This window comes from Castor canadensis, chromosome 7 (assembly GCF_047511655.1).
Source record: "Castor canadensis chromosome 7, mCasCan1.hap1v2, whole genome shotgun sequence".
Classification (NCBI taxonomy): Eukaryota; Metazoa; Chordata; class Mammalia; order Rodentia; family Castoridae; genus Castor; species Castor canadensis.
This window is the reverse complement of record NC_133392.1, coordinates 142,637,833-142,659,006: the sequence shown is the minus strand read 5'-3', so window position 1 is coordinate 142,659,006 and position 21,174 is coordinate 142,637,833. Positions and strand designations below refer to the sequence as shown.

Here is a 21,174-nt window from a genome sequence, read left to right as displayed (position 1 = left end):
ACTCTGTTGGTAAAGACAGGGTACTATGGGGATGATTTGTGTCTGTTTCACATTATCTGAATTCTCAGCTCGGAAGATCCAAACTAGGACATTTCATGGGGCTGGAATCAGTTTACTTGTACTACATCTAGTGCCTGGGCTGGGTGGAAGTATAGTGCTGACTAGATCACTTGTGTCCTTTCCATATAGTTTATCCTTCCCCAGCATGGTGGCTTCAAGGTAATCAGACTTCTTCCATGGTGCCTTAAGACTTAAGCACAAGCGTTTCAGAGAACAAAGCTGAAACTGCATTAGAAGTCATGTAACCCAACTGCCACCATTCTGTACTGGCCAAAGCAGTCAGAAGCCCTCCCAGACTTGACATACAGATTCTTTCTCTTGATGGCTGGGTGACAAGAGCATGTAGGATGGAAGCTATAGTGATGATCACCTTATAAATTATACTCTGCCATACAGGGAGTGGATTTTGCAACTAAACCAGACCTGAGAAAGCAAGGCAAAAGCAATATTTTTCATGTCCTGTTTCCAGACACCGCATTCCATCATTTCTGCAATACCCTATTGGTTACAGAGGTCAAACATTCAACAGTGTTCATTGTGGGAAGAAGGCTACCCACATGTGTTTATTGCAGGAAGCAAGAATCATTGACATCCACCTTGCAGGCGAGGCTGCCACACTGACCTGTGGCCTGTAGGACTGAGTAACCACTGTATGAATCTCTAGCAATTAAAATTACCATTTGGGGGAAAGTAGTTCATATTAGCTATTGCCAGAATCAATGAGTTCTCGGCCTATCACCAGATCTTTCAATCTTGCTTGAAAAAATGAGATCATGTTGTGCGATGAAGTCAGATTTCCTGGACTTGAGTCTTGTGTCTATTAATCTTAGGATTGCTGTGAGAACTAAATCATATACAGAAACCTTTAGAACATTGCTTGGCACATGATACATATTTGATTTTGTAAGCTGTTAATATCAGCAAATTATATATAATCAATATTTTCTGCCTCTTGAGAGGGAAGGCAATAGAGGAACAAATTAGAATGGACCCATGTGTTCATCTTCTTTTTGTTTCCAAAGCCTTTATCCCAAGTTCACATTTAGGCCACTACAAAATTCGTGCAGCCCACAACTTTTGTACTTATTTTTCAACTTCATATTATCCATTTCATACATGTCACTTGATTATACTGATTCCTAGTGTACTAGTTTAAATTTTTTACTAAGATACAACTCTCATACTGTAAAATGGTCAAACCATTGAGTTTGGACAAATATATGTAACTGTGAAATCACCACCACAATCAAAATATAGAACATTTCATCCCCCAAACTTACCTTGTATGGCTTGGTAACCAATCTCCCCTCACTCCAGCCCCGGGCAAGCAGCAATCTGATTTCTAGTCCTAAAGCTATCCAAATTCAACAGTGTCACAGCATGTAGCCTTTTGTGTCACTTTGTGTTCCCTTAGAATATGTTTTTTGTGATTCATGCATGTTGTTGGATGTCTGGGTAATTTATGACATGTTTTCATTGCTTCTTTTTGTAGCAAATGGTTTTCCACTGTATGGATGTACCACAACCTGTTTTAACTATTCAGCAGCTGATGGACACAAGCTCTTTCTAGTTTTGAGTTAAGCTGCTTTAAGCATTTACATACAGGTCCTTTTGTAGACAGGTGTTTTCATTCTTCCTAAGTAAATAGTTACGAGTGGGATTGCTGGTTTGTATAGGAATTTCATGCTTAGTTTTATAAGAGACTGTCAAACTACTTTCCAAAGTGACTACCTTCTTGCAGCCCATTAGCAATGTGTGAATATGATGAGTGCTAATTTCCACGCAGTTTTATTTGCAACTGAAGTTAATTTCTCCATTGAACCTTCCCTACTATTCCCCAACAAGCTCACTGTACAGATGATGATACTTTTTTTTTTTTTTTTGGTACTGAGGTTTGAACTCAGGGTTTTGTGCTAGGTAGGTGCTCCACTACTTGAGCCATGCCTCCAGCCCAGTGATATTATTTTTAAAATATGAAGCGTGGCCTGGGGATGTAACTCAGTGGCAGAGCACTTGCTTAGCATGTGCAAGGCTCTGGGTTCAATCCTTAGTACTGCAAAAAGAGAAAATAAACAAACCAACAAAATATGAAGCATGTTACTGAAGTATAGCAAATATACAGAAGAAGGAACACACATAAGTATATGACTTGAATTTTGACAAAGTAAACACAATATAACCAGCACCAGATCAAGAAATAAAATATTACCAGGTGTAGTGGTACAGGTATAATCCCAGCACTTGGGAAAGTAAGGCAGGATGATCGATCATGAGTTTGAAGTTAGCCTCCAAGGTGACATGAGACCTTGTCTCAAAAAAAAAAAAAAAAAGAAGCAGAATCCTGTAGGATCACTCAAATGCCCATTCCTAGACATTCTTTTCTTCAAATGATGTTATTCCAACTTCCAAAAAGTGTTTTAATTTTTCCAGGTTTGAACGTAATAAAAATTGAATGATACAGATTCTACTCTGGTGTATCTAGCTATATGTCATGTTTGGAGGAGATCACTTGCCTTCATACAGTGCAGGCCACTTATTTTTGTGCTCCATAATACCACAGTTGTTTCCAGTTTGGATCTAGTAAAATCAAATGTTGTTATAGCTTTTTTCATAATAGCCTCAAACTAGAAACAGTGCAAATATCCATCAATAAGAATGGACAATTAAATTGTAGTATTCTCATATGATAGGGATTATTCTCATCAATAAAAAGACTGAACTACTGGTAATACAGTACTATGGGTAAATCTCAAAAACTTTATGTTAATTGAAACAAGCCAAACACTAAAAAGTACATCAAGTATGAAGTCCAAGAATAGGTAAAACAAATTTGCAGTGATAAAAATTAGAAAGTGGACTGGGGCTATGGCTCAATCAGAGAAGCTCCAGCTTTGCAAGCACAAAGCCATAAGTTCAGACCCCACTCCAACCCAAAAAAAAAAAATCAGTGATGTCTGGGAATGCAGGTAAATGGAAATGAGCATAAGTTGAAGAAACTCTCTGGGAGGATAATGAAAATGTTCCATATCATGGTTTGTTTTGGCTGGTTACTTACATGAGTGTACACAAGTAAATGCACCGAACTAAATGAACACTTCATATTTGTTCATTCCTGTGCATATTAGTTATAATTCAATAAAAATTTAGTACTGAAGCTGCTTAGTCTTAAAAATGCTGCTATGAACAATACCTGGCTTTTGGAATACATGTGTATGCACATGTAGTGGGTATATAGTAAGCAGTAGAATTGTTGGGGCACAGAGTACATATGAATCATGATACTGCCACTTAACAGCTGTATGACATTGGGCAAGTACACAGAATCTCTAGCAAATACCAGTTTCTTTATCTGTACCAAAGAGCTAATCTCTCCTTGATGGGGGAAAATCTGGGAAGACTGCTTTTGTTAATTAACAAAAGGACTTACTGCTGAGAGCTCTTATTGTCAAAAGTCCTAGATTTTTAGAAAGTTTGCTATTTGAAATATTAGTAAGAATGGAATATTCTACACTTCCCTGTAGGAGCTGAGTTACTTGGACACAGAGAAGCAGCCTCAATTTCTAAACCAGGTGCAGAGCTTCAGATAAGAGGGTTCCAAATACAACACTCCACATTCATCTTCACATTTTAGTTTCCAAGGAAACAGGATCCTGAATCCTCTTGATAACTCAGGCCTGACGATGATCCCTTTACACATAGCTCAGTGTGCTTGGAGGCTATCACAACACTGTTTCTGGTCTTGGGACATGGCTCAGTGGTAGAGTGCTTGCCTACCATGATCAAAGCCCCGGGCTGAGCTCCAGTACTTCAAAAACCAAACAAAAACACAGAAACAAGCAAAAAACCCACCACTGCTTCTTTTAAATTTTGCCTATATTCTATCTTTCCTCCAAATCCTAGGTTAATGCTCCCTCTTGCTGGGGCTGGTGACATTCCCCATGATTTCACATGATTTTATGCAGTTTTCTTTGCATAAATTTAACTCTTAAGCTACTGGTGGTCTTTATCAGATGGGCTTTTAAATGTAATTATTGATAAGGTATACAAAATGTGTTCGCATTGCCTGGCACCTAATGGACATTTAAGAAATGATAAAATTATTTTTGTACTATTTTTGTGTTAATTTGGACATTTAGTATTTGCAAGGCACAGATTTATGAGAGATTCACATATGGAAAGCCACTTTTATTTTTCATGGAGAAAGAAGACAACTATGTCTTCCATTTCTAGGAAAAAGATACCTTTACTGAGCTTCACTTTAAATAGTCAAATTAAATTTTAAAAATCCCAATACTATTTTTATAGGTAAAAATACAATTTACACGTTTTTTAAAAATAGGATATGGCATAAAACTATGAACTCCAGGAATTGTTATGGTTTTAATGACCAGAACAAGAACTTCAAGTTCTTGTGGGGCATGTGAGGCATGACTGCAATCCCAGGACTCATGGGGTAGAAAGATATTGAGTTTGAGGCCAGTCTGGGTTACATGATGAGTTCTAGGCCAGCCTGTGCTGCATAGTGATACTCTGTCTTAAACAAAACAGAAACACCTTTTAGTACCATGGGTTCCTTTCTGGTTTTTGTTTTGCTTTGATACATGACCCCTCCCTCCCGATTTGACACAGGTTCTTGCACATGCTAGGCAAGTGCTCTACCACTGAGTTAATTTGTCACTTTTAGTATAGAAAAAATGCTCTCATAAGTGTACTCCAATGAAAAATAGAAATAGCCTTGCTTTAAAATGCTCTAAGACTGAACATAGGTTCATTCACACATTTGGGGTCCTCTCCCACACAGGCAAGCTGCTTTCTCTCTTTGAGCTTCTCAGAGTTTGCAAAGCAGGCTGGAGTGGGGTGGGGTGGAGAACACAGCAAACTGCCAGTTACCCTTCACTTATCATCATCTTGATTCTTCCAAACCAAAATTCTATCTGCATCTTTCCTTTTACCTATGTTCAATAAAATGCAATTTTCTATGGAAGTATTGTGCAGTTACACTCCAAATTGACTAAGGAAACGGTTTTTAAATTTTAGGAGTCTAGTTCTCCAAGAAATCCTGGTTTGGGATACAGATGAATAGGTTATTTGAAAGGAATTTTGATACAAAATGAATGTGGGAAAATGGCAATGACGGTAGAGTCAGTTTAGTGTTTGGGTTTTACAGTGAAACATCAATAAAGCGATTAACATCTCCGGTCTTAATTTTTTTTACCTGTGAAAGGGGAAATAATGTTTATTTTCCCGAGTTATTTTACATAATTTTTTTAAAAATCGACTTTCCTTTATCTGTTTTAAGGATAAAAATACAGACTGAACATCATTCCTTGATGTGAAAGTGCTTTGCAGTGAACAAGTGAATTGCAGTGAGCACTCACACACAGTACGTGCTCAACACATATTATTTTTTCTTGCTTAGTAGAGGTGTGGAGGGAGAAATGAAAATGGTTTGGAAACCATCAAAATGCTCCGCGAATACTACCAAACCCGTATAGGATGGAAGTAAGGAATTTTGGGTTATGGTTTGGTTATGGATCTGAGTCTCCAGGTTGTTTAGTTCTCCCATATTTGGGGCTAAATTCTCAGAATAGAACAGAATAAGATGTAAGGGCTGAGATCAGCTGGTACAATTTTATGCAAATCGAAAAATTCTTGCCTCCTGTCTCTGTGCCCTGGAGAGAAACAACACTGCCATCCAAGCTCAGCCAATCCGATGCCCAACTTTGTGACGTCATCATCCCTCCCTGCATCCCCCGCCAAGCCTGGAGGAGTCAGGTATCTAAGTTACCATCCAGTATTGGTCCAGCGGCGCCTGCGCACTGAGGGGGGGTGGGGCGTACGCGTGCGCGCTGCGTGTGGGCGGGGCTAGTGCGCACGCAGCCTCAGCCCCTTCCCCGCCCTTTCTCTTCCCGGTTTCACTCTCAGCCTGTGAGTCCCGGCTGGTGGGTGCTTCCGGTAAAAGCCTGGTGCAGGGCAAGCGGGTCTCAGCTCTCGTCATGTCTTACGGTCCCTTAGATTTGTACCTGAACCCGGGGCCCTCGGGGCCCCAGCACCGGGACTTCAATAGCATCATCCAGACGTGCAGCGGCAACATACAGCGGATCAGCCAAGCCAGTGAGCGGGGGGACCCAGCTGGGAGCGGGGGGCGTCTTGGGGACAGGCCTGGGTGAAGCTGAGAGGACGCGGATCCCCGCAGGGGCTACGGCTAAGGCCACACCTGAGGCCATCACTGGCTTCCACTCTGGGACGGAGAGCTGCCATCTCCGCGTCTGTCAGGCCCGGGCTCCCGAGGGTCCCCAGCCCCAGCTGAAGCTCCAGTTTCTTCTCAGGAGTTCTGTCTCCCGGTATTGGGGGCCAACACAGCTGACCTGACAGCCCCAGGGTGGGTGGGGAAGTGTGTGTCACCTCGAGGGCATTGAGTGCCTTGACTTGGCGCAGTGGTCAGCCGGGTTTTTCCTGTCACCCGCCGTCCTCACACCCAACTAGCTTTCCTCTTTGGCCAGCTTGGATCGGGGGTTGTTTGCTGATTGAGACTTTAGGTTTACATTCAGTTCAGCCACTGGCCCCTCGGAAATCAGCAAATTTCAATTAAGGGAAGTGGGGAGTGCATGTGTTTGAGTGACTTAGTACACAGTTCTTCCTGTAATGAATTTAGAAATCAGACACAATGACTGGTATTTGAGCGGTGGATGACCTCTATTTTAATAAAGAGAATTCATCAAACATATTGCAGTTTTGTCTTTGGTAGCAAAGAATTTGTTTATATTTGGATTTCACACAGGTGAGGCTTCCATTTTCCTCTGTTAAGGTACTCTTTTGAACAAATCTGATACACAGAGAAACTCAAGGACTTAACCACAACCACATAGAAAGTAAGAAATGGTAAAGTTAGAGGTGGAAGTCAGAATGTCATCAATTGTCTTAAACCTCCCTCCTCACCATTAGGGTCTGAGTGAGGCTAGGTGAATGTAGCCTACAAATATAGACTGTATCTTGGCTTAAAAGTCAGCTCAGAGCCTTATAAACAGTAAAAACCAGTAGCAGCTTTACTCAGAAAGAATGGTGGTCATCATCCTTGTTTATTATTGTGTTTTTTGTATGTGTGTATGTGTGTGTGAGCTTGGCTGTACTCTGTTAATAGGTTGAACTAGTTCCTCCTGAATTATAATTATGTTCTATATTTTAAAGAACAATATATCATTTTGTTTTTAAATTTAAATGTATCTTGCAGAATTTGAGAGGTAGAAAGTTTCTGATGGAAAGGCATTGATATTGGGTGATATGAAAGTGAAAAGAACAATATGTGGCTTGTTAAGTCCAGAAATAAAAAAAAATTAACACGACTGTTGATTAGAAAGTATAGTACTTTGTGTTCCAGTTTCCTTTTGAGAAGGAGCTGTAATACAAATTAGATCACCAAATTCTAATTCAAGGCTGAAATTTTCTCTTTAAGGCTAAATCTCACTTTAATAACTATTTGTAAATTATTCTGTATTTGTCTGAGTATCTAGCTGTGTAGTAAGTTTATGACTGGCATGGGTTTGTTGCACAGGGAGTCTTTGGAATCATAAACAACCAAAATATAAAGTTGAAAGAGATTAGTGCTATAGAAGAGGTATAAATAACATTGTGTAAATATTGAGTTATCAGGGATCAGGGAAGGCATTATGGCATTTAAGTAGGTTTGGAAAGAAGATGGAAGGGATGTGAACCTTTGAAAATAAAGAGGAAAAGAGCATCCTCAGAGGGAATAAAATAAACAGGCATGGTAGTGGGAAAGGGTAAAGTATATATAGAAAAGGTAATCCAGCTAGAGTGGGGGATTCATAAAACAATGGAAGGTGTAAATTAAATTAGAGGGGAGAGAGGCTGGAATCAGGGACTCCAGTTAGGGACTGTGAAAATGAAAAGGAAGGAAAGGATAGGAACGGTTTCCTTGGTGATAGAATTGGTAAGATTGAACTGTTGATTGAGGATTGGGCTGGAGAGGATCATTGGAGTCAATCAATCATAATATTAATAACTACCGTTGAGTACATACTATGTTCTCCATGTGCTGGGCAATATGAAAAATGCTTTACCTGCAGCATGTCACTTAATTTATAACACTGTGAAATAATTACCAATTTTGAGAAAGGTTAGATAATTGCCCAGCTAACAAATGGTAATACATAAACTTGAAATCAGGTGTGTCTCTTATGACCAATAATACATGTATGTATATATATACATATGTAATGAATTGAAAACGTGTATAATATGTCATTATAATTGTGTATATAATTATCAGTTTTTGTGGTGCTAGGAATTGAACCCAGGGCCTCACACATGCTAGACAAGTCAAGTGCTCTACCACTAATCTACACCCCAAGCCCTTTCCTATATATGTATTTATTTTTTGGTGGAACTGGGGTTTGAACTCAGGGCTTCACGCTTGCAAAGTAAGTGTTCTACCCTTTGAGTCACACCTCCAGGCCATTTTGCTCTGGTTATTTTGGAGATGGGGGCTCATGAACTGTTTGCCCCTGCTGGCCTCAAACTGTGATCCTCCTGATCACAACCTCCCAAGTAGCTAGGATTACAGGTGTGAACTACCGTTGCCTGGCTCCTTTTATAATTTTTAATTACCTGTCCTTTTTTTTTTTTTTTTTTTTTTGCAGTACTGGAGTTTGAACTCAAGGCCTTGCACTTGCTAGGCAAGTACTCTACCACTTGAGCCTTGCCTCCAGCTATTACAGTTCTGTAGCAATTAATATTTAAGTATACAAGTGGCCTGTTTTATACTCTTCAGAGTACACTGGGTTGGGGGGATCACTGAAGTTGTCCTTTCTTTTCTTATGATGTGCCCATCTCCCCTGATAGATCATTAGCTCCTTTGAGGTAGGGGAATGACTTACTCATCTTTATGTTTCTACTATTTATTCAGTTCCAAGCATATGATAGATTAATTCATTCACTATGCAACAAATATTCCTTAAGCACCTGCTGTATGCTGGGGGTAGAGCAATAAACAAAAGACAAAATGCTATCCTGATAATATGTGGAATGTGTGTGTGTTTGTGTGTGTGTGTGTGTGTGTGTGTGTGTGTGTATGTATAAAAGTACACATACCTATATGTATATACATACACATACAAATATTATCAAGTGATAATAAGTGCAGTGAAGAAAATAAAGCAGGGTAAATGAATAGAGAGTGAAGGGAGAGGGGATAGGTGTGTTGTTTTAGGTAACTTGGTCAAGGAAGGTCTCTCTGAGGTAACATTTGAGTGAATAGACACCTGAATGCAGTGAGGGAAAGAGCTATGTGAGTAGTGGGGAAAGGTATTTTACGCTGAGGGAAAGAGCAAAGACTTTGGTGTGTTCAATAAATAGCAAGTTGGCTAGTGTGGCTGGACTGCAGGTAGAAAAGAGGAGTGAAGTAGGAAAAAAGTCAGAGAGATAGCCAGGGGTCAGATCATATAGAGTATTACGGCTTAATAATTGTATTTGCTAGATGCCAGAGGTTGATGCCTATAATCCTAGCTATTTGAGAGTCTGAAATTGGGAGGATCATGGTTGCAGGCCAGCCTGGGCAAAAATGTTTGCAAGACTCCATTTCAACTGAAAAAAGCTATGTATGGTCTATTTACCTGTCTTTTCAATGAAATGGAAAGCTTAAAATAGGGGGTTCTAGTCCAGGCCTGCCTGGGCAAAGAGCAAGATCCTATCTCTAAAATAACTACAGCAAAAAGGGCTAGAGACTGGCTCAAGCAGTAGAGCTCCTGCCTAGCAAGTACAAAGCCCTGAGTTCAAACCCCAGTACTGTCCCCTCCCCCACCAAATTAGTCAATTGATTTTTATCAGTGAGGCTTTTCTGCCATTTTTGAACTCATTCTGCCTCTTTTCCCTAGTATCATGTGGTACCTACCATATCCTGTCACCCTAGGCAATGTGAGTTGAAATTCTTCCTTTGGGTTTGTTTGGTGAGGAATTGGGAATTTGAAATTAGTAGGATGACATTGAGTCTATCTAGTTATCCTGCTAGTGCCTATAATCCAAGCCTCTCCGTGGCATGACTGGCATACCCAAGTACACCCTCAGAATGTAGGCTTGCAGATGCATTCTCACCTACTCATACACTCCTGCAAGGACCAATACCAATTGAAAATTTGAGAAAAGAGCTTATTTTTTTGGTCCTAAACTGCTCAATCACAGACATGGATTTGGAATTGCTGAGCACATCAGCCTGAGAGAGGCAGCCCACTATGTGGGTTGTCCTAGGTACAGCTATGTTCTTAGGTACAAACAGTTGTTATCAGTCCGTGTGGGATGAGAGGAAGAATACTTGACTCTGCCTGCTGTGAAATGAAGGGTCTGGAGATGTTGCTGAGACAGATACAGGGAAAAAACCTATTAGCCTGAAAGTTCACACTGAGGAGGTCAAAGAACAGTATTTCTGCTCCTTATGTGACTTCTTTGTTGATGTGTTTTGTTTACTGAAAAAACAAGAAACAGTAGAACTTTTAAAAGCTCATGAAATCCTATGGGTTCTTCTTTCAAAGTTATTTTCACATTTATCTCTTTTTATTTCATTTCTATACCCTCAAGTCTTCATCGTGTCAGCATCTATTCCAATAGCATACTCTAGTGTGTCTGATTGTAGTCTTGTGTCATTCTAAAGTTTATCCTGATGATGCTATCAGCAGTATGTCTAAATTCCCTTTTTTCTCTTAAACTTCCAACTTCCTCAAGAACCCATGTTTGCTTTGTGTTGTCTGCTGTTAGATTTTTGCATTCCACCATTCATTTTCTGTTGGCTTAACCCAAATTTTCTACTCCTCACATTTTGCTACAGGCAGGTATTTTGTATGTGTGTGTGTGGGCAGGAGAGAGGGAACTGAACCTGGGACTTATATATGCTAGGCAAGCACTGTACCACTTACATCCCAGCCTCCAACATTCTTGAGTCATATTTTTTTTATCTTGTTTTTGCTCATTCTCTCCCTCTTTTCTTTAATATCTTTCTTTTCCCTACCTCACTGGCTATCTGAATGATGCAAATCCTTTGAGTTGTGCTTAAATTCTGCCCCTTCTAACTAGGCCTTCTTTTGCTGTTCAAAGATAAAGTGGATTCAGAAAGATAAGGGGAGCCTGGTGTGCTTCCATGTAATAATCCCAGCACTCAGGAGGTGGAGGCAAGAGGATTGCTAGTTCGAGGGCAGGCTAGGAAAAGTTATCAAGACCCTATCTCAAAAACAAAATACAAACAAAAAGGTCAGGAGTGGTAGAGCACCAAGCCTGAGGCCCTGGGTTTAGTCCCTAGTACCACACATACAAAAAAAAAAAAAAAAAAAAAAAAGAGGAGGGAAGGAGGGAGGAAGGGAGGGGAGGGTAAGGTCAACAGATCTGGGGATGAATCCCTCCCCCTTCCTCTATGTGTGCCAATCTTGAACAGGTATTCCCTCTTTTGTCTGCTACCCCTTTTTATAAAATAAATGGAATTTCAAGTTTAGAGATTCTTTTACAAAAAAATACAAGTGGAATTGTTAAAAAGAGATGTTTAAAAGTGCCTAGTATACTGCGTGTACATTATAGGCATCAATAAATAGTGATACTATTTATTGTGTCCCCCTCTATTGCAGTTTAGTAATTAGGTGGGCAGACTCAGGGTCCTACTGCCTGGGTTTGGATTTTAAATCTGCTTCTTAGTAGTTTTGAAAATACTCTGCTTTACCCTCTATTACTATTTCCTTATCTATAAAATGGAGCTAATAATAATGGTACCTATTTCATAGGATTGTGAGGACAGAGGTATTATGTGAAGTGCTTAAAACACTTCCTACATAGTAAGTACTTAAGAGATGCTAGCTACCATTTTGTTTTTTTCCTTTGAATGTGAAAGTAATTTTCCCTTACAGCATAGTGTCTACTTATATTCTGTATTCTTGGCTTAACCCAAGCTTTTTGACCTTGTCACTCCCACTAGAGCAATCGCTATTAGTTTTGTGGAGATAGACTGTACATTATGCATTTTTCTTTACCCACAGTGCCTGGCACAGTGGTGCATACGCTGGCATTCAATATGTACTTAATTGATTTTTATCATTGCTGAGTATGTTTTTCTTGGTCTTGAGTTTGATAATAATAATAACTATCCTTAATTTGAGTGCTTTTATGTACCAGACGTTGTTCTAAACTTAGCATCTTATTTCATCCTCATAACAACCATATGAAGGTTCTTTCGTTATTTCTGTTTCTTAAGTGAGGAAGCAGGCCCAGAGGAGTGTTGCCTTTTCCTATAGCTGGGCATGGTGGAACCAGGAACCAAACATAGCCAGTCTTAACTCAGAGCCTGCTAGTACTCTTAACCACTACATACTCTGTCACTGGTATGTCAAATATGAAAGGTATCTTTGCTATTTAGTACTCATTTTCAGTTTACTTTGGAGCTTTACTATTGTAGTACAGTGACTTTTTAAAAAGTCAGGTAAGTCTCAGCACTCAGGAGGCTGAGGCAGGAGGACTGAAAGTTCAAGGCCAGTGTGGGCTAAATAATGATTTCCAGTCCAGCTAGGGCTACAAAAGGAGATAATAATGTCTCAAAAAATAAAAATAAAAAAATAGATAAATAATAAACATCAGCTATTTAAATAAATAAATTTTAATAAAATAAATAGATAAATAAATAAATGTCAGGTTCCACTGTAGCTATGTGGAACCAGAATGTAAAACCTAATTTTCAGAGTAAAATAATGAGGTTACTTCATTATCATAATCACCACATAGACTATCATTTTCTTATTTGTATAAGTAATGATTTTTTTGCTTTTTTTTTTTTCTGGCACTAGGGCTTGAACTCAGGGCCTATATCTTGAGCCACTTCACCAGCCCTTTTTTGTGATAGGTTTTTTGAGATAAGGTCTCTCTAACTATTTGCCCGGCTGGCTTTGAACCAGATCCTCCTGATCTCTGCCTCCTGGGTAGTTAGGATTGCTTGTTTTATTTTAGTGCAACTAATGGTTTTCATTGATTTTTTTTTTTTTTTTTTTTTTGTGGTACTGGGGTTTGAATTTCCACTTGCTTGCTAGGTAGACGCTCCACCACTTCAGCCACACCCTCAACCTCTGTTTATTCTTTAAAATACTGAATTAGATTCAATCAAATGAGAATTTTTTTCCATATTGATGGCAGTTGCTTTCAATGTGATTTGGATTAAAGTTCATTGGGAGATTTAGATTCTGCTAATATCTGCTAAGAAGCATGTAAGGAGGGTTCAGTTTAGAATAGTTTCTGGTGTTGCTGTTAGCTGTAATGTACAATAAATTGATTTGCTTCATACTCTTTTAAAAGTTTTAGTCAGGACGTGCTTTTAAAAATGAGAGGTCAGGGACAGGAGAAATTGATGCCTAATTTAAAAATACAAAATTGCCAACCTAAAATTGAAGGACTGGTCTTTATATTTGGCCTATTTGTCTGGTTTCTAGGATTATGTACTGTTTCATAGGAAATACCCAATTATCTTCATCCAAAATGGTGAAACATGTCAGTCTACTAGGAGTCTGTGTGTGTGTGTGTGTGTGTGTGTGTGTGTGTGTGTGTGTGTGTATGGGGCTGGGGTTTGAACTTAGGACTTTGCACTTGCAAAGCAGGTGCTCCACTGCTTGAGCCACACCTCCAGTCCATTTTGCTCTGGTTATTTTAGAGATGCGGGTCTCATGAACTGTTTGCCCAGGTTGGCCTTGAACCACCATTTTCCTAATTTCAGCCTCCTAAGTAGCTGGGATTGCAGGTGGCAGCCACAAGTGCCTGGTGGATTTTTTTTTTTTTTTTTTTTTTGGTATAGGGAACTGAACTCAGGCTTCTCACATCCTCTAAGCTACACCCCTAGCAATAACGTGTCAATCTAAAGCAGAACTTTTATTTACTAAAATGTTTAGAAAAGTTTTCTCATTAACCAAGTTGAGCAGAAAACTTTTTTAATAACATATTTTTTGCAGGGATAGTACTAGGGTTTGAACTCAGGAACTTTGCTCTGCCACTTGAGCCATGCCTCCAGCCAGAAAATCCTTTTAGATTAAATTCATTTTGCTGGACGTGTGGTTTAAACAGTAGAGTACTTGCTTCACAAGTGTGAAGTCCTGAATTCAAATCCCAATACTTCAAAAAAAAAAAGAAAAGAAGAGATTCAATTCATTTTGATAAAAATATTTCCTCAAAGTATCAGTTTTTTATATTTTAAGCATACTCAGGTGAAAAGTATATATAAATACTTTATTCCTTTTTGCACTATAGGTTTATTGAAGAATATAGTTCTTAGATGTAAATTATGTAGGTCAATGAGTCATTGTCTTTGAAAAAATTGCCGCTGTTGGTGGTTACTGAGGGTAGTATATCAAAAATTCTATTTCTTAGGTTCCAGTAACCTAAGACATTATTGTCCTTATAATGTGAGTTTTAGGGTGTCTGATACCAAGTTTTCTGGAAACTTTTAAGAAAATATCTTAGTATTCAGAAAGACAGAGCTAATGAAGACTTAGATGAATTCTGATGCTTAGCTGGCAAATGACCCTCCAAAGTCCCCAGTCTCTCTACTTCCCCAAACTACGTACTCCATAAATTCAGGTCATTGCAACAAAGGAAAAAGAAAGATGAAAGAAAAGTCTAGATAAAATAGGTATCAGCTGAGAATACACAGAAACATCTAGTTATTAATTAATTTTTTCCATATTAATAAAATTCCCGTAGGCTATCTTTGGCTTTGATAGATGATTAATAACAAGCTTCATACTTTGCCATCCATACCTTTAGAGTTTCTAGGGGAGTTCTATTTTTTTTTTCTTTTTTGAGACAGGTCTTGCTATGTAGCTCAGGTTGGCCTTGAGATCCTCCTGCCTCAGCCTCCTGTGTGTTGAGATTATGGCTGTGTATCACCACACTCTGCTGCTCTACTTTTTAAAGACAGTCAATAAGTAGAGATTTATTTCCTTCACTTTTTAGTTGATCTACCCTTTTGTGCCATTATATATGCAACCAACTAGTTTCTGGATGGATGGGGGTATGCATATACAAAAGTGAATAGAATGCAGTCACTGCCCTCTAGTATGTGTAGTCAGTGCAGTCCCATTTGTATGTTGCATTTACAAAGTTAAGAAAGTCACAGATGGAGCATCTCTCCGCCAAGCTTTTGGATTACAAAAAAACCTCCTTGGTTACTCAACATCATTCTGGGACTAGAACTGTTTCATTATTACTGAATTTTAGATTCAAGCAGTGTGGGAGTACCTAAACATCGTGTAGTGCTCACAGAATTGTAAAGATTTAATGAGAGAAAGTGAAAACCCCACACAAATAGTAAGTACTTGATAATGTTAGTTAAATCTGAATATCATCTACAAGTGGTGAAAGATCCAGCAAAGTGAAATGACCTGCCTAGTGCCATACATTTAGTTAATGGTTAAGCCTGGCTTAGGTTTCAGATCTGGTTATTCCTAGCTTACCTTAGTTCACATGTTCTGCCTTAAAGAGACTGCCATAATGCCAAACAGAGGAGGTTGACTCAATCAGTAATTATTTATGTATCCACTGGGTGTCTGGCACTCGAATGGACTCTTAATAAGTAAAGAGGAATATTCCCATAGTGGGAGAGAGTTGGGGACAGGAACAGATTAGAGCAAAGACATAGGCTATAAGGAGCAGAGAGCTATTACTTTAGGCAGGTATTAGATAAGTCAGGTGGGGCAGAGTAAAAGAAACTGGGAAGTCCAGGCCTGTGTGACTACATTCTATTTTCTTTAAGTCAGCTCTTTGAGAAAACATAATGTGACACAGGGTATGTAGTCACTGAATTAGCTGTGGGTTTGAATTCTGGTTATTATGACACTGCTGAAAATTCATCAGTGGCTGGCCATTTAATTAAAACCTAAATCCTTATAATTGTTACAGGGTCCTATATATTGTCTTCCCAATATCTCTTTGGTCATTTCTTTTATCTCTTCCTCACTCCACCCTAGCCACTCTGGCCTGCTTGCCATACCACATCCTCTTGCATTGGGGAACTTTGTACTAATTATCCCCCTGACTGGAATACTACTCCCCCATATAGCTGTATAATTTGATCTTTCATTTTTTTAGATCCCTACTCAGAGTCACATTATCAAAAAGGTTACTCTGCCTACTCTGTCATTGTACCCTTCACCTGAATTTACTTCTCTTTATACCACTTATCATCACCAGATGTAGTTTATTTATCTTTGAGAATGTAAACTTCTTTTTTTTTGTTTTTTGTTTTTTTGGTGATACTAGTGGTGGTACTCAGTGCCTCATGCTTGCTAGGCAAATTTCTTGAAAGCAAGTGCCTTCTAGGGCATAGAGCAGTATAGAGTAGGTACTTTGAATGAATGAATGAGTGAACAAATGGGTTCTATAACTCATGAGCCTCACTATGTCCATACGCAACATCAGGATACTAATGCTTACTTACAGCATTGTTGGAGTCAAATAAGGTAACACTTTCCAAATACCTAACCCAAGTACCTGGTACATAGTAAATGCTCAGTAAATGCTAATTCCTGCCCTCATTCATAGATTATTTTTATGGCTGCCTGTTGATAGCTTTAGTGGTATCCGAATTCCCATTTAACTTAGATATATTTCAATACTAGTGATGAAGAAAAATGGTTATTTGTAACTGGGCACCATGGCTCATGACTGTAATCCCAGCTACTATGAAGACAGATTGGGAGGTATGATGGTTCACATCTGTAGTCCCAGGTATGTGGGAAGTATAGATAAGAGGATCATGATCTGAGGCCATCCAGGACAAAAACAAGAGACCTTATCCAAAAATAACTAAAGCAAAAAAGAGCAAAGGGGTATGCACTGGAGCGCTTGCCTAACAAGCCCAAGGTCCTGAGTTCAAACCCCACTACTACCAGAAAAAGAAATGGCTATTTGTACATAAAGCATTGTAGTGCTTATGTTTTCCTGTGCAACCATTTAGGTATAGACAGCCCTCACTTAATAAAACAGATATTTCTTAGGGAAGTTTTGTCCAAAGGCAAGTTTTTAGTCCAGTGAATCCTACACTTCTACTATAAAATTGAAGGTATATTTTTTCTAGGAAAACATATAAGATGAAAACCATCTTATGATGAAGATCCAAATAAGATGAAATCATGATCTAATGTGCTATAAACCGTTATGTTCTTCATATATCGGTTTGGAATTTTTGCTTTGCCCCACCCAGGATGCAGTGCTTTGGGCTAGGGAGATATGACTTGTCCATGCTGCTAAGGGCTGGGTGGCTCAGTTTCTCCTCAGGATACAGGCACTCAGCAGTGAATTAGCTTTTGCCTCATTTGCTTCTCATCAGACGTAGGTGCCTTAGCCTGTTAGCTAGTTATTGTAACTAGTACTTAATAAACTTTAGCTTGCTTTTTTTACTACTACTGGTGACCAGATTAGGGACAAGATTATGACTGTGACCCCAGCTTTTTTTTTTTTTTGTGGCAATGAGGTTTGAACTCAGGGCCTCACACTTGCTAGGCAGGCGCTCCACCACTTGAGCCACTCCACCAGCCCTTTTTTTTTTTAATTTTTATTTTTTATTATTCATATGTGCTTACAATGCTTGGGTCATTTCTCCCCCCTGCCCCCACCCCCTCCCTTACCACCCACCCCTCCCCCTCCCTCTCCCCCCACCCCCTTGATACCCAGCAGAAACTATTTTGCCCTTATTTCTAATTTTGTTGTAGAGAGAGTATAAGCAGTAATAGGAAGGAACAACGGTTTTTGCTGGTTGAGATAAGGATGGCTATACAGGGAGTTGACTCTCATTAATTTCCTGTGCATGTGTGTTACCTTCTAGGTTAATTCTTTTTGATCTAACCTTTTCTCTAGTTCCTGGTCCCCTTCTCCTATTGGACTCAGTTGCTTTGAAGGTATCTGCTTTAGTTTTTCTGCGTTGAGGGCAACAAATGCTAGCTAATTTTTTAGGTGTCTTACCTATCCTCACACCTCCCTTGTGTGCTCTCGCTTTTATCATGTGCTCAAAGTCCAATCCCATTGTTGTGTTTGCCCTTGATCTAATGCCCGCATATGAGGGAGAACATACGATTTTTGGTCTTTTGGGCCAGGCTAACCTCACTCAGAATGATGTTCTCCAATTCCATGCATTTACCAGTGAATGATAACATTTCGTTCTTCTTCATGGCTGCATAAAATTCCATGGTGTATAGATACCACATTTTCTTGATCCATTCCAGTGGTGGGGCATCTTGGCTGTTTCCATAACTTGGCTATTGTGAATAGTGCTGCAATAAACATGGGTGTACAGGTGCCTCTGGAGTAACCTGTGTCACAGTCTTTTGGGTATATCCCCAAGAGTGGTATTGCTGGATCAAGTAGTAGATCAATGTTTAGCTTTTTAAGTAGCCTCCAAATTTTTTTCCAGAGTGGTTGTACTAGTTTACATTCCCACCAACAGTGTAAGAGGGTTCCTTTTCCACCAGCCCTTTTTTGTGATGGGTTTTTTTGGAGATAGGGTCTTGAGAACTATTTGCTGGGGCTGGCTGTGATTCTCCTGAGCTCTGCCTCCTGAGTAGCTAGGATTATGGGTGTGAGCTACAAGCACCCAGCCAACAGCATTTTGTTACTTCAAAGAGCACATTACCATAAATGGATTTGGGAGAATTAATTTTTAAACTTCAAAATTCTAATAAGTGACCATTCTTTGTTATTAGATATAGAAGTATTGCATGTAGTATAATTGCCCCTATCATACGCACAGATTATACCATATACATTGGCTTCCTCATTTTCTTCCACTGAGCCATTTTTCAGTCTGGTATTTCATGAGTTGAAACTTTAACATTAATCCAGAGAGAGAGCTGGTGGAATGGCTCAAGTGAGAGAGCACCTGCCTAGGAAGCCTAGCAACAAGTGTGAGGCCCTGATTTCAAGCCCCAGTACTGCCAAAAACAAAAGGTTGTTTTGCTGGGTACTGGTGGTTCACACCTGTAATTTTAGCTACTCAGCAAATAGTTCATGAGACCCTGTCTTGAAAAAACCATCAGACACACACACAAAAAGGGGCTGGTGGAGTGGCTCAATGTGTAGGCTGAATTCAAACCCCAGTACTCAAAACAAAACAAAACAAAACAAAAAACCAGAGAGGACAGGAAAGGTGCTCACAAAGGAAACTGACTTTTTATACCTATTGTCTTCTGTTATCTCTTGAAATTCTATTGAACTGGAAGAGAAGTATGTTTCCTCTTGTTAGAGAATGCTCTATTAGTGTGTGTTCTGTATTTTAGCTACTTGTAATAGAAGACAATGAGTGTTCTTATATAAATCAAGCAAACAGAAGAAATCATATAGCTGAGCTGGTGTACCTCACCTGAGTGTAGAAGTGGGTGTAGATCAGTGGTAGACTGCTTGCCTTGAATGTGCTAGCATGTGTGAGACCCTGGGTTTAATCCCTAGAAACACACACACACACACACACATTATACAGCTAACTTCCAACCTCTATGAATGAATCTTCCTAATCTCCCCATCAACTCTAAAAAGAAAATGGAAAGCAAAGCACAAAAGAACTCAAGGACTCTACTCCTGCTGCAGAATGAGGGAGGAGCAGGGTGGTCAGATTCCAGGTAGATTGGTATTAAAGTAGTCCTTTTTATTGATAGATTAGCAGTTCTTCTGGACCTGTGCTTTTCCGGTCCAGGCCACAGACTTAAATGCCCAGGATTCAACATGAGTGTTCCTAATCTTAGCAAAATATCAAGAAAAGGTAGAAAGGGCTGAACAAGACCTTCTGTCTGTTTGCCTATATCATGGTATAGATAGCATAGTTAAAAAACCACTTCATTGGTGTCTGATAGGCCTGGGATTGAATTTTTGCCATGCTACTTACTGTGTGTGCTTTATAAGATACTTAACCTCTCTAAACATATCTCATCTATAAGATGAAGACAGATCTACTTTAGGCGGTTGTGAAAATTAGGAAGAGAATGTATACGAAGCTGTTGGTGGAGTACTGACACAGAGGTTCTATCCGCGGTAACCTCTTACTAATAGTAAACGTGCATTGTCTTTCCCAGAAATACTTGCCTAGAAAGTTGGTTTATATTAGTGATATTAGTAGATTTAAATTTTTATTACTAGTTTTTTGAAGATACAGATGGTCTGTGTGTGATTTTTTTTTCCTTTTATTTTATTGTTTTTACATTAAATTTTTATTATTGAGCTGATATTTGGTATCAAGGCCCTTCCACAGGTGATTTTTTTTCTTTCTTTTCTTTGTGGTACTAGAGATTGAACCAAGGGTCTTGGGCATACGAAGCATGTGCCTTACCACTTTGCTACTTCCTCAGCCCTACAGGTGATGAAATTTTTAACCAATGCCCTGGGAGGTCTGGAAAAATTAGCAAATTTTTTGGGGATGATAAACAAAACCATCACCTCCTACTTAGTGGAATAGTTACTCTGTAGGAGAAAGGTGAGCCAGTGAGCCTTGTATTAGTTATTGGAGGAATGTGTGTGTCAAGCTTTTGATCATAGCATCATTTCTGTTCATTACATGTACTTATTCAGGTGTAGAAAGACTAGTGATCTGAGAAGTAGGGTGCACATGATGAATGTATGATCTTTTAAATAAATCTTTTTTCCCTCTCTCCTCAGCTGCTCAGATAAAGAATTTGATGAGCCAACTAGGAACTAAGCAGGACTCAAGCAAGCTACAGGAAAATCTGTGAGTAGCTTCTAAACAAGGTTGGGTTTTGCAAGGGCCCTTTGAGGACATACTTAATGTCATCCTTGCTGTGTGGCCCTTAGGTTTCTGGTCTGTGAAGTCAGAAAGAGAGGTAGTGGGTCAGGAGGTAATAGCTGGATCTAGAAGAGGGGTAACAAAATATATTTATGGATCAAAATTTCTTTGTTTTTTTTTTGGTTTTGCAGGGGTTTGAACTCAGGGCTTCATCTTGCTAGGCTTGAGCCACTCTGCCAGCCCTGGACCAAGATTTCTTGAACTGTTTCTTTCTTCCCTTGGTCAGGTTAGCAGAACAATTAGGGAGGTAAGGAGGGAGCTGCTACCACTCCTAAACTATATCCTGCCCACAATTCTGAAAAATG

General features: G+C 39.3%; 1 protein-coding gene across 1 annotated transcript in view; it reads left to right on the top strand.

Annotated features, from left to right (window-relative positions):
• Positions 1-5,933: 5,933 nt before the first annotated feature.
• Positions 5,934-21,174, top strand: part of Stx12 (syntaxin 12) — a 36,079-nt gene continuing 20,838 nt past the window's right edge. Inside the window, exons 1-2 of the mRNA XM_020178836.2 lie at positions 5,934-6,174; positions 20,725-20,794. Coding sequence (XP_020034425.1) covers positions 6,057-6,174; positions 20,725-20,794 — 188 coding nt within the window. The 5' untranslated portion in view covers positions 5,934-6,056. The remainder of the gene's footprint in view (positions 6,175-20,724; positions 20,795-21,174) is intronic.